Here is a 12,964-nt window from a genome sequence, read left to right on the forward strand (position 1 = left end):
AATTTAAAAAAAAAAAAAAAAAAAAGCTTACATTTTGGAAAGTTTTTGGATTTAGTTTGTTTTTGAATTCTTGTTTGGACGGGTACCGAGTCGACTTGCCATTCCAGAACAACGGCGCATACCATGCCCGCTCCCTACCGCGAGCATAACTCACCTCAACCAAGATCACGTCAAGTTTTTCCTGTCCAATGTACAGTATGGTGAAAACATTGGCTGTCCGTCCGTTCGATTCAAGGTGCTCCTTGTCCTTTGTGCAGACCTACAGTGTGGACTTCCAGATTCCAGATAGTGCTGCCACGGCCACTGCTTATCTGTGTGGGGTGAAAACCAACCTGAACACCATCGGCGTCAGTGCAGCAGCTCGAAATGGCATTTGTAAGAGTCAGAAGGGCAATGAAGTCACCTCCATCTTGAAGTGGGCCAAAGATGCGGGTGAGGAGTCAAAGAAAATGACAATTACCGTATAAGCGCTGAAATTTATGCTTAAGTTAAAAAAAAACGTTGGGCTTGCGGGTTACATGTGCAAGATAATGCGCTACACAGAAAAACACTTTCATTTTTATCATGTTTCTATGCTGTCGGCAGCCGTACTTATCTTAGGACACACACACACACACACACACACACACACACACACACACACACACACACACACACACACACACACACACACACACAGGCACAGCACTAGTGTAATATATTACGAATATTAACGTTTGTTGTTTTATTTATCAGAGCAGAATCCCAGGTCCTGCATAAAGGCACACTCACTGGCCGCAACTTCTTCTTCTTCTCCTTTCGGCACGTCCCTTTTCAGGGGTCGCCACAGCGAGTCATTAATTCCCGTCCGTCCCTGCAAACCGCCCTATCAACTCGCATGTCCGTCTTGGCAAAAGTTTTATGCCGGATGCCCTTCCTGACGCAACCCTCCCCATTTCTCCGGGCTTGGGACCGGCACCGGGGAACAGTGTACCCCCAGGGGAGGGCACTGATCCCCAGCGGCTGGGTTACTCACTGGCCGCAACATTGTGTTAAAACTGATTCAGCATTCAAGAAAAGGCCATCTTGAACAGTAATATGTCCCTTTAACTTCTCCAGAGGCTGAATCGCATTAACCGTAAAAATGTGGACTATAAGTTGTGGCTTTTTCCCCGCCTTAAGTGGTGCTGCTCATTTGGGGATTTTCCCATGAGTTTCATATTTTCATCTCTTCTTAGCTTCTCATGAATACTGTTGGTATTTATTTTTTTTTTTAAGGAGATCCATGTTGAAGCATTCACCGCTGTTTGTAAATCAAATCTGCGCATGATGAAGCGTTTAGATCACTACTCAGATCCTTTGTTCTGGCGCACATTTCCAGCACGCCAAAAACACACTGTCTCATTTTTGTTATGCATATTTTGTTGTTGCACTAACAGTATGTCCGCTTACCTCTGCGTTACTTTGTGCTGTTTCTAGTTGTTTCTTAATAAGGTTGGCCGTTTTTGTTTTCTCTGGTATGTATTCCGCATGCTATGTTAAAATCGGCAGGCAGATAATAGTTCTGCAATTTGGATCATGCTCTTCATCTGTTTATTCAGTGATTTAAAAAAAATCCCCTGTCTTCATGATAACATACAACGGGAACCACCATAATTGGGCGAACATAAATTCAGCAATACTTTTGTGGCTTAAGCCATCGATAGGAGTGGTAGACAGTCAACTATACCGACTATTTTTAGGCAAGTCTGTCGGCATTGTGACAACCACACGGGTCCAGCATGCTACGCCAGCCACCAGCTACGCCCACAGTGCCAGCAGGAAGTGGTACAGCGACGCCGACATGCCTGCCGCTGCCAAGAGGGACGGATGCACTGACATTGCATCTCAACTGCTCAATAACACAGATATAGATGTGAGACGAAGATTCCAAAAATTTGATTCGGTGACATGCTAACCTGCTTAATGGACTGGACATGCTTGCAGGTGATCATTGGTGGTGGGAGAAAGTACATGACCCCCAGGGGTACCAAGGACCCAGAATACCCCAAGGACTACTCATCCAGAGGTAAAAGACAAGACAAACGCAACCTCATCAGTGAATGGCTGAACCAGAAGACGGGCAAGGTAATTCATCACCTACTCGTGTGTGGACTGATACTGAAATATCGATACCGCATGTTTTTAATACATGCGTTTTTTTATGTCTTGAATTTACTTGAAAAAAAATCATATTTTTATTTTTCACTAATGAAGGGTTCGGTGAATGTGCATATGAACTGGTTGGGTTTGGTACCTCTAATAAGGTTAAGAACCACTGATCTAAAGTAACAATCATGTGAGCCGTAGCTGGAAAAAAAATGCATTTTATGTATGAAGTATATCTACTATGATTGACAATCTAATTTGTTTTAACTGTTGAATGAATGTTTGAGAATGAAGGTATTATTTTTCTGGCAATTTTCAATTTGAGTCACTTTCACTTCAACCCTTTCATACACCACTAATGACAACATGTAACCTGATAACATGATACTGTAGTCCACTGTAGTGACCGCTGTCCCTGAAAGGGTTAATACAATGTGCATTATGTTTTAAACAACTGCATGTATACATGTGTGTGTGTGTGGGTGTGTGTGTGTGTGTGTGTGTGTGTGTGTGTGTGTGTGTATTGTTTTAATACCATAGGTAGCCCATTACGTATGGAATAAAACAGATTTTGATGCTGTTGACCCAGAAACCACAGATTACCTCATGGGTGAGTTTTTATGTTTGTGATATTTTATTTGATACTCTCTGACTTTTTTTTTTTTTTTTTTTTAATCGAAAGACATTATTTTCAAATCCTTTCAACTTCAGTAAAAGTATGGAACTCCTAATTTGAAGCAGACACATCACGTATCCACAAAGAAGTATTAAGAATGAAAGAAAGTCCAATAATAATAAGAAAAATCTAAGAAAAGATAAGATAAGAAAAACCTTTATTGTCTCACAATGGAGAAATTTGCAAGTACAATGAAGGGAAGGAAAGCCAAATTTTATTGGATAGATTTTTGGGGGATTTTTGTTAAGACTTTGAGAAAAAAAGGCAATTTTTTTGACAAGAGTAAAGTTGCAAAGTCACTGATGGCATGTGGGAACAAACGCCTGACTTCGGTGCAGCCAGCAAGGATTCGGGTGACACTCAGTGACAGAGTGAATGGTTCTCCGTGTCAATGCACCGTATTGGCCCGAATATAAGACGGCCCTGATTATAAGACGACCCACTCTTTTTCAAGACTCAAGTTTGAAAAAAGACTTTTTGAACATCAAATTAATTTTTATACAGAAAATAATTACAGTACACTTGAAACAAATGATTATAACTATATATTTGACAGAAAAAGCATGTTATTTTGCCTCATTCAAATCTTAATATCTGAACATTTAAATATGTGAACTAAAGTGCAATCACATTCGTAAATAAATGGCTTCTTGTTTTTGAAATGTAAATTACATCATAACTTCTCCTCAGCTGCCGGTTAACCTGGCCGATCTTCGACCCACTTTTCTCCAGATTGTCACTACGTTTCTCCATTTTCTGTTATCTCTTCTATTATTTTCTTCTCTTTTCTTTCTTGCCGCTATTTTTTATTTTTCTTCTTCGTGCTACCGCTATTTTTATTTTTATTCTTCGTGACAGGTGTTCACTTTGGCCTGGGGAGTCAAGTTCAGCATTCGCTTCAATTATATCTGGCGCCATCTAGCGTCGTGAACGGGTATAACGTCTAGACCCCGAATATAAGACGACCCCCACTTTTTCAGTCTTATTTCAATGCAAAAAACACCGTCTTCGGGCCAATACGGTATGTGCCCTGTGACTGACTGATGACCAGTTCAGGGTGTCGCCCGCCTGTCACCTCAAGTCAGCTTTGATGCAGTCCAGCACATACCCACAGCACTAAACGGGATAAGTGGCACTGAAAATGGATGGATGGAATGTTAATAGTTCATAAAACAATCTTGCCAAATTAATCTTTGATGTGAGTTTTACAACTTCCAGTCCGAGGGAATGGATTAACCCGGTGAAGAGGAAAGAAAGACAAAGCGAGACAAAGGGTCGAGACATGCAAGGACTTCTGTCGGTTAATCCACCATCACTTGAGAGAAATATTTGTCTCATTATTTGAATCCTCTCACAGCTTGTTACAGACAATGTTGGCAGATTGGAGACAGCTCCATACAATATAAAGAGCCAAGGCAGGTCACACAGATGTATGATCTCAAGATAGCTCAATTTAGACTTGCTGTTATTCAGTTACATCCTGAAAAGTTAGAAAGTGTGAAGGGGGTGAATTGAGTCATGCTGGCTGGTCTGTCGTTTGTCCTCCTGTGGTGACAGAGAAGGAGCGAATGATTTTTAGCTGCACTTCAATTACAGACACCATTGACCGCATTGTCCCGCTGGTCTGCTTCTTTTCTCACTCAGCTCTGTTTGAACCTGGTGATCTGCGATACGAAGCTCAGAGGGACCCCAGCATGGACCCATCCATCATCGAGACCACGGAAAAAGCAGTCCGCATCCTTAGGAAAAACCCGCAAGGCTTCTTTCTTTTAGTGGAAGGTGAGGACAGGCAGTCCACGTCCCCCCTCTGATTCATCCCACCGCTTCATCAGGCAGGCAAAGTTTGACTAATGTCATCCCCAAGGAGGCGCTTTGCTAAAAATAGGAAGTAGCATGTGTTTGCACCTGCTGGATCAATCCATCTATTGATCTTATAATGGTCACTAAGGGCCTCGCTGTAATGTATGTTTTCTAAAACATCAATATGGCTTTGCATTTATATATGAACAACACATCCACTCATTTAAGAATTGAAGGTCTCTTTTTTTTGTGCACAACATCCTTGAATCCACAGTATAACCGTGTACCTGGGGTGGTTCCAGTGACTTGCAAATATACACTTGCGTTCAACTCAATTACCGTATTTTCCATACTATAAGGTGCACCGAGAAGCATTCAATTTTTTCAAAAGCTTACAATCCGATGCGCCTTATATAGGGATCAATATTCTGAGTTCTTGGACATAGTATTTTAAATGTTCTATAAAGTGCTTTGTTACAGCTGCAGAGGTTGTGAAAGCTCCATTTAAATAAAACTGTATTGTATTGAAATGTATTCCCTTTAGCGTATCTCCATCTAGTGGATGCATAATGCAACCACAGTCACTACTGTAGCGTCTATTCTGTGCGCCTTATATGGTGCGCCCTATATATAAAAACAGTTTTAAAATGGGCCATTCAATGAAGGTGCGCCTTATAGTGCAGAACATACGGTAATTTGTTGGGACGTGTGACAGTCTGTGTGCATTGTATGTGTGTGTGTGTGTGTGTGTGTGTGTGTGTGTGTGTGTGTGCGCACACTGACTGACTGTGTGCCCTCTCACGGAAACTTCCCCAAACCTCCTAATCCAACTCTCCTTTTAATCTGACACGGGCAGCTGGGGACTTCATGGTGCTACTCAGTCTTCTCACTTTCTTTAAAATAACACAACAAATGTATAAATAGAAGCAGCCATATAGTTCAGCCATTGCTCTCCTCCGCCTAATGAGAAGTGGAGAAAAGAGAGTCAAATGGTCAATTCTGAAAAGACACAGGTGAACATAAAAATATACATTTTTTAAAATCACCTTCAATTTACTTGGTAACATACATATTCACTCATTCTTCTTTTACTATTGGCCTGTCCAGATAGGGGTCAAAAGGAGAAGATGTGCATCCGTATTTTAGCAAGTAAATTAAAGTTGGATTTTGATTTTCATTTATGTCTTGTTGAAGTACAAATACACGTAATGCACAAAAGTGTGTCACTGTTGTATGGTTGCCATAATTGGTGCTCATTATGTGGTGTTCTGAGGTCAGGAAATGCACTGCACCATAGTGGAAAAAATAGTTTTATCATGACTCTTCTCATCGACAGAGATCATTTTATGTAACCTTCCTTGAACAACAATAATTGCCTTATTTAGTATTTTTCTCACTGTTGACACTTAAGGTTTTTTGTGTGTGTGTGTGGGTGGGTGTGTGTGCGCGCGCGTGTGTGTGTGTGTGTGTGTGTGTGTGTGTGTGTGTGTGTGTGTGTGTGTGTGTGTGTGTGTGTGTGTGTGATATTTGACCATTCAGCGAGCACACTGCTTTAAGCATCAAGTTGACCTTTAACTCTGCCTGTTCTCAGGGGGCCGCATCGACCAGGCCCACCACGACGGCCGAGCGTACATGGCTCTTCACGAGACGGTCGCGTTCGACAACGCCATTGCCAAGGGCCTGGAACTCACCAACGAGGAGGAAACGCTCACGATAGTGATGGCCGACCATTCACATCCAATTACCTTCAATGGATACCCATTTCGAGGGCATAGTATTCTGGGTAATTTTTCGCCTTGGCAAGTAAATGAGAAGAAATGAGAAGGAGTCCTGAAGATGAATCATGTTGTCTGTGTGGGAAATAGGGACAACCCCCAAGCATTTTTAACTGACAATAACCTAAGGTGACATTTGGTAATTGTGTGTGCGTGCGTGTGTGTGTGTGTGTGTGTGTGTGTGTGTGTGTGTGTGTGTGTGTGTGTGTGTGTGTGTGTGTGTGTGTGTTAGTGAGATGGCACTCATTGTCTGTCAGTGACTCTCTGCCACCAGTTGCTTGACATTTCCTCTAGTTTGTACAAGCTTCAATTACAACACACAGCCAGCGGCCTTTCTATTTGAGTTTCACAATTTGTCTTTGTCTCTCTTCCCTTTTCTCCATTTTTCTGTGGCCATCATTGTTGATGGCTGTCTTTCTTTAACATGATGTTCTCTCAGCTCAACTCACTCCATCAGCCCTCCTGACTTGTTTATCTCCTCTCGGAGCTTCTGTGCTATCGACCTCCCGCTATGCTGTCAAAGCTCTCTTCTCTCTTGTTTACTCGGGGGTTTAAAATCCGTCATGGAAGCATCGCATTTTCCGAGAGACAGAATTGTATTTTTTTTAAATCTTACATCTTGACATCTAAAGGTGAATGATAGCGCTTTACTTTTAATCATTTTTCCTTTACTTTGCAAGTACGGCTCCAAACAATCATGTCATCAACCCGTTCTTGCGTAAAGTGGATTGATTGTTTCGTGCGGGTAAAAAGTTAGTGAATGCTAATTCTTTTGATGGTGGCACGGGCACCCGCAGTGGCTCCTCTCCCTCCTGTGGTTGAGAGGAAATAAATGCCATCTGTGCTGGATGTTGCCCATAGAGCACATTTGACAATAAAATTGACTTGAACTTGAACTATTTAGGTGAGAGAGCAATACAAAGTAAGTTCCAGTCGCTCTTGTAATTTGACTCAGACGGCAGGTCCTTCCATCGGTGTAGCGACTTTGACTTCAGATCCTCTAAACAAAGACAAAAAAAGCTTAATGGAGAATGAGGCCCAGAGTCTCACCGATCCCAGCTGACTTTGGGCAGAAGGCGGACTACATCCTGACCTGGCGGCCAATTAGTTCAAGTTTTTTGGGCTATTGTGTTTTTTAAATTAATAAACCACTGTTCCCACCAACTGAAAAGTTCCACCGGTCAAGTCTATTGATCTTTGATGCTTACTATCCAACTCTCAGTATATTGTCAGTTGAACTCTTCACTGCATGGCAAAACGACCGATTACATGACCGTGGAGCCTTTTCTACCAGATGCAGAAGAAGGTCTAATCCATCCAATCGGTTGGTTGTTCTTGCGCTATCTTGGCCGCACCCACGTAGGGGATCCACTTTTTCTACCCCACGTGACAATATATGACTTTACTTTCTTAAGCGGATTCAACAATTGTGCCAAGTTTCCCATACATAAGGAAGACCATAGCAAGTAGAAAGGTCACGATATAACGGTTGCGCTCAGTGTCACCTTTCAAATTATATGTGCCAAAGAGGCCTAATCAAACACAACCAACTCAATCTTGTCTCAGACGGTAAGAAAAGAATACTACCTGCAAGATTTTCGGTGACCTAATCTCCGTGTCTACAAGCCATACCAAGCAACCTATGATGAACATTGCCTCGCCATTCTTTTATCGCACACGTTGCGGACCAAATGTAACCTAGCAAAGCTGGAAGTCAGATGGATGCCACAGAACAATCGGTTATTGCAGTTCTATGAATATGCTAAGAGAAGATGGTCTATCTAAAGGGAAACTGTGTCTTGTGTGTAAAGAATTGCATTGAGTTGCTGTGTGACAACAAAATAGTAAGCTTCATTTTTCGTGCTGTCAGTATTTCCTCTACTTCCCACGTTACAATCCTATGAAGTCATACATCATCATCATCAGCCCTCTGAAGCTTATATTGCTTGTTGTTTGCGTTGCACTCTTTGTACTTGCGCTTTCCTGCTCTGTTTCTATTTAACACCCCTCCTCTTCTTCCTCCTAATCCTCCACCTCCTCCTCTTCCTCACGGTGGTGTAGCAATGATTAATGTGCTTGTGAAATCCTGAGCTCTTCATCAACAAGGAGACTTGTCGGCCTAATGGCTTGTCTGGAGAAAATAATTGTTTAACCCAGCAAGGTTTAGACCTCCGGCAGTACACAAGCGAATCAAAGACCTCACCTGTGGGTGTCAGTGGCGCCTCCAAATTTATTTATTTATTTTTATAGGGGTGGCTAGATGGAGGGCACTTAGAATCTTGGAGTGGCACACCAAAACTGAAAGCCATCATTTCTTCAATTGTCGTAAACCAGCCAGTAGGAAAATATCAAAGAGACTTAAAGGGGAAGTCACCTCGCAAATGTTCTTAAAAAGAATATGTTCTATGCAGCTGCACTCATCTAAACACAAAATGGCCGCCCACTGAGATGGATTAAAAGGGGTGGATTTTGCTGCTTAAATCATATTCCAGAAAGGCAATATAAATCAGAATGCAATGTTGGACTAGTGAAGGCCCATAAAACATTTCATTGTGAAGAAAATTTTCGTCTTGACGTCCTCTTGAAGGAAATGCCCACTTTTGTTGTATTAAATGTTACTAATGATCTAATTTGCACCGACTAATAACAGTACAGTCAACATTTTAAGTTCCACAACCAGTATGTGTTATTGTGTAATGAATATAAAGAGGCATAAAGTAAACATTTATTGTAAACAAAACAATTTCTGGGTAAAGCAGGTACTCGTATATACAAATAAAAGCAAGGACAGACACATTACCTTTCTGTAACAATGATTTCCCAACAGGGATCAATAGTCTCATTCTGATTAGCAGGCTATATGTGAAACAAACACTCATATCTTTGCTTCATGTAATACAAAAGTAATTATTACTGTTGCAAAAAGAATTTCCCAACAGGGATCACTGGACTCTTATTCTGATTACCAGGTAATACAATATGCTTCAGAACAGTTGCTGTCGGAACGCACAACAGCGGCCAGAGAAAGGGGGGCAGTGGGGGGGGGGGGGTAGCTCCTGTGAGTTAAGGGAAGATAAAGGGCGGCTGGCTTGCCTGGCTGGCTGCGCATTTGAGATGAAAAGCATAACTGACGCAACTACAGTTGATACTGGGTTGGCCAGTAAATTTATAGGTGGGACGTGGCCATTAGTTTGTGTGTGTGTGTGTGTGTGTGTGTGTGTGAGGAGAGTGACACAAATATAAGAAAAGCTGAATAACGGTTCATGAGACGGTCATTTTGTATTTTCCAGGGAAGTCTCCATTGTGGGCCAAAGATATGTTGCCGTACACCACACTGATGTATGGAAATGGACCTGGACATAAAATCATCAATGGCACACGGCCCGACATTCGCAATGTCGACACAAGTAAGATCCATTCCTTGCCTCACAGATGTAGTCAGTGCTCTCCTCCTGATTCTTTCAAGGATAGAAAAGGTGTGTGTGTGTGTGTGTGTGTGTGTGTGTGTGTGTGTGTGTGTGTGTGTGTGTGTGTGTGTGTGTGTGTACACACACACACACACACACACACCACAATGACAGTTGCAATCAGATGAACTGTGTTTCATTTTCGACAGCTTTGCCTTTTATTTGAATCCCTGATGCTCTTTCAATCTCAAATAAGATAAATGGTTGTGACTTCAGCTTTAATTTAAGAGGATTTTTTGGAATCATTTATCTTATTAACCCTTGCATGCCCCCTGTAACCTGATAACACGATAAGCTGTCCACTGTAGCAACCGCTGTCCCTGAAAGGGTTCAATAACATTAGGCACTCTTTTCTCTTAATTTGCACTGATCACATTTCTGTTTATAACTCTTATAAATATCAAATAAACAAACTTCCCCATACAACAGTGTAATTGTCGATGCATTTATTCCTTGGAGCTAATCCATAGTTTCTGGTTTATCAGTTTTAATAATAATTTGACCTGCTTCATGCAGTTCCACTGGAGCATCTCTGCTTATTGTGCACAGTTGTATCGTCACACCTTTCTTTCCGCAGAAACTGAAGAATACGTCCAGCTGTCAGCAGTGCCAACAGACTCAGCCACTCACAGTGGAGAGGACGTGGCCGTGCTAGCCCGTGGACCCATGGCTCACCTCTTCCACGGCGTCCAGGAACAAAATTACATCGCCCATGCCATGGCCTATGCCGCCTGTGTGGGGGAAGACCTGAGGCACTGTCGAGGGCAAACCACTCCAGCTTTGGTTCACACCACCTTCGATCATGGTAATAACAGTGCTGGTGAAGCACGAAGCTCAGCCGCATTGATCAGTTGCCTCCTGAGTGGAGCACTGCTGGCCCTTAATGTGCTGATGTAACAAAGATGTCGCTCCAAGTACCACATTTAAAGGGAATGGTCATGAAGGTGGAGTGGGCATTGAACTAATGAACAATTGTAATGTGTCCTGGACTGACTTTGCCATACCGAATATAATATATACAACATACTGCCAATAATGTATTTGTTGAAAAAAATTTTTTGTTTTTTTTATTTCCGCCCAGACCATTACCACTTTTTAAAATATGGAATATGCACTTCTCTGTATGGAGACGCACTTTCTTTAATATCAATCAAGTCAAAGGGAGGGTTCTTTGTTTTTCAATGACATTTAAAAAGTGCATTATTTCCTTGCCACTCGTAGGCTTTGATTAAAAAAAAAAAAAAAAAAGGCATGTTTGATAAAATGGAGGACCAAGAAAGTAATCCAGTATATGAAGGGCTATTGAAGCTGCTGCTGTTTGGATGACATTGCTGCGGACAGACCGTTAATACTGCAAAATATTTAAAGACCACCTATTTTTATCTTTGGAAGACAGATGATAGTAATTATTGTGGACATCTGCTGGGGTTAAGAGTTTATTAAGCATGATTTCGATTTGCCTTGCTCTCATTTAGAGGAGAGCCACAGGCCATCATTTTGCTCCATATAATGGGTTCCGCTCTCATCTTTGGCTCATAATCAAGACTCACAGGTCTTTTAGCAGACCAAAAATACGCAAGAATAGGCTGAAAAATAGTCTAATTTTGCCTCGACTTACCTATTTTTAGCCAAGTTTGTCATGAACAAGACCAAATTGCTCTTTTACTTCATATACAATATGCAAATATGTCCAAGGCATGCAGTTTTTTTATTTGTATAAATAACACACACACACACACACACACATATGGATTGACTAATAGTATAGATTTGTGGAAACAAATATGAAATGTATTCAATTGTGACACAAGCGGTTTCAGCCCAATGCCAGTGGCCTGAAAAAGTATCTGAACCTTTTGGAATTTCTCACATTTCTGCTCAAAATCACCATCAAATGTGATGTGATCTTTTTCAAAATCACGCAGATGAAAAAACAGTGTCTGCTGATACAAAAAACAACCAAACAGGTTTTCATATTTTTAATGAAGATAACATGCAAACAATGAAAGAAGGCGTAGGAAGAAGTAACTAAACCTTTTGTCTTGGGAGACTTTGAGAGCAATTACTGGCATTTTTTTCCCAAAAATTTCAGTCAGGGGTCAGACCAATCACGGACGAGTGGCTTAAAGCTCCCCTGCCCATAGTGAAACACACACCAGCGAGAATTGTACCTTGATGAGAAGCATTGCCTGTTTTGCACTGCACCTCGCTCAAAAGAGGTTTCTGAAGACCCTGTCATCAAGAATTGATGATTTGTATAAAGCTGAATAAGGTTGCAGACCCATCTAGAAGAGTCTGGGTGTTCACATCCAGACTCTTCTATTGGATCTGAAGAGTGTGGAACTGTGGATCAGTCCACAGTTAGAGAGATTGACAACAAATGGAGGAGTTTCGCACTGTTGCGTCTCCCCAAGGAATGGACGGCCACCAAAAATGATGCCAACAGTTTAGCACAGAATCCCAAGAGGGGTAAAAAATGAACCATAACAACTAAAACAGTCGTCACGAATTGTGTCCATGAGAGGACTCCACGGAGGAAGCCACTGCTGTCAAAAAAAACATTGCTGCACGTTTAATGTTGGCAAAAAGGATCATAAACCCTCCACAGAACGACTGTCAAAATATTTTATGGACTGATGAAACTTAAATTGTTTGAGAGGAACATGTGTAGAGGAAAAATGGAACAACTCACCAACATCAAAACCTCATCGAGCATCATGGTTTGGGGCTGCTCTGCTAACTCAGGGCTCGAACAACTTGCAATTATTAATGGAATAATGAATTCAAAAGTTTGAGGTGATCTATCTGACAGTTAAAGCTAAAAAGAGGATGGATGCATGCCAATGAGCCAAAGCACAAAAGTAAATTAACTTCAGGATGGTTTCAGAAGACCAAAATTCTGGAAGGACCAAGTCAAAGTCTTCAGATGAACGACATTGAAATGGTGTGGCATGACCTCAAGACAGCGATTCATGCCATACATCCCATGAATCTGGCTAAACTGCAGCAGTTCTGTAAAGAGGAATGGTCAAAGATTGTTCCTGATCTCCAGCTACAAGAAGCATTTGGTTGAAGTCATTGCTGCCAAAGAGAGGGGAGCAGCCGGTTCAGTATCTTAT

General features: G+C 41.7%; 1 protein-coding gene across 1 annotated transcript in view; it reads left to right on the top strand.

The window, feature by feature from the left end:
• alp3 (alkaline phosphatase 3) overlaps positions 1 to 11,043 on the top strand; it is a 17,024-nt gene extending 5,981 nt beyond the window's left edge. Inside the window, exons 4-11 of the mRNA XM_019861356.1 lie at positions 258 to 432; positions 1,722 to 1,894; positions 1,966 to 2,106; positions 2,668 to 2,737; positions 4,448 to 4,582; positions 6,195 to 6,386; positions 9,669 to 9,785; positions 10,423 to 11,043. Of these exons, the coding sequence (XP_019716915.1) occupies positions 258 to 432; positions 1,722 to 1,894; positions 1,966 to 2,106; positions 2,668 to 2,737; positions 4,448 to 4,582; positions 6,195 to 6,386; positions 9,669 to 9,785; positions 10,423 to 10,742 (1,323 nt within the window). The 3' untranslated portion in view covers positions 10,743 to 11,043. The remainder of the gene's footprint in view (positions 1 to 257; positions 433 to 1,721; positions 1,895 to 1,965; positions 2,107 to 2,667; positions 2,738 to 4,447; positions 4,583 to 6,194; positions 6,387 to 9,668; positions 9,786 to 10,422) is intronic.
• The last annotated feature ends 1,921 nt before the right edge of the window (positions 11,044 to 12,964 follow it).

Source organism: Hippocampus comes, unplaced genomic scaffold (genome assembly GCF_001891065.2).
Source record: "Hippocampus comes isolate QL1 unplaced genomic scaffold, H_comes_QL1_v1.1 scaffold122, whole genome shotgun sequence".
Lineage (NCBI taxonomy): Eukaryota > Metazoa > Chordata > Actinopteri > Syngnathiformes > Syngnathidae > Hippocampus > Hippocampus comes.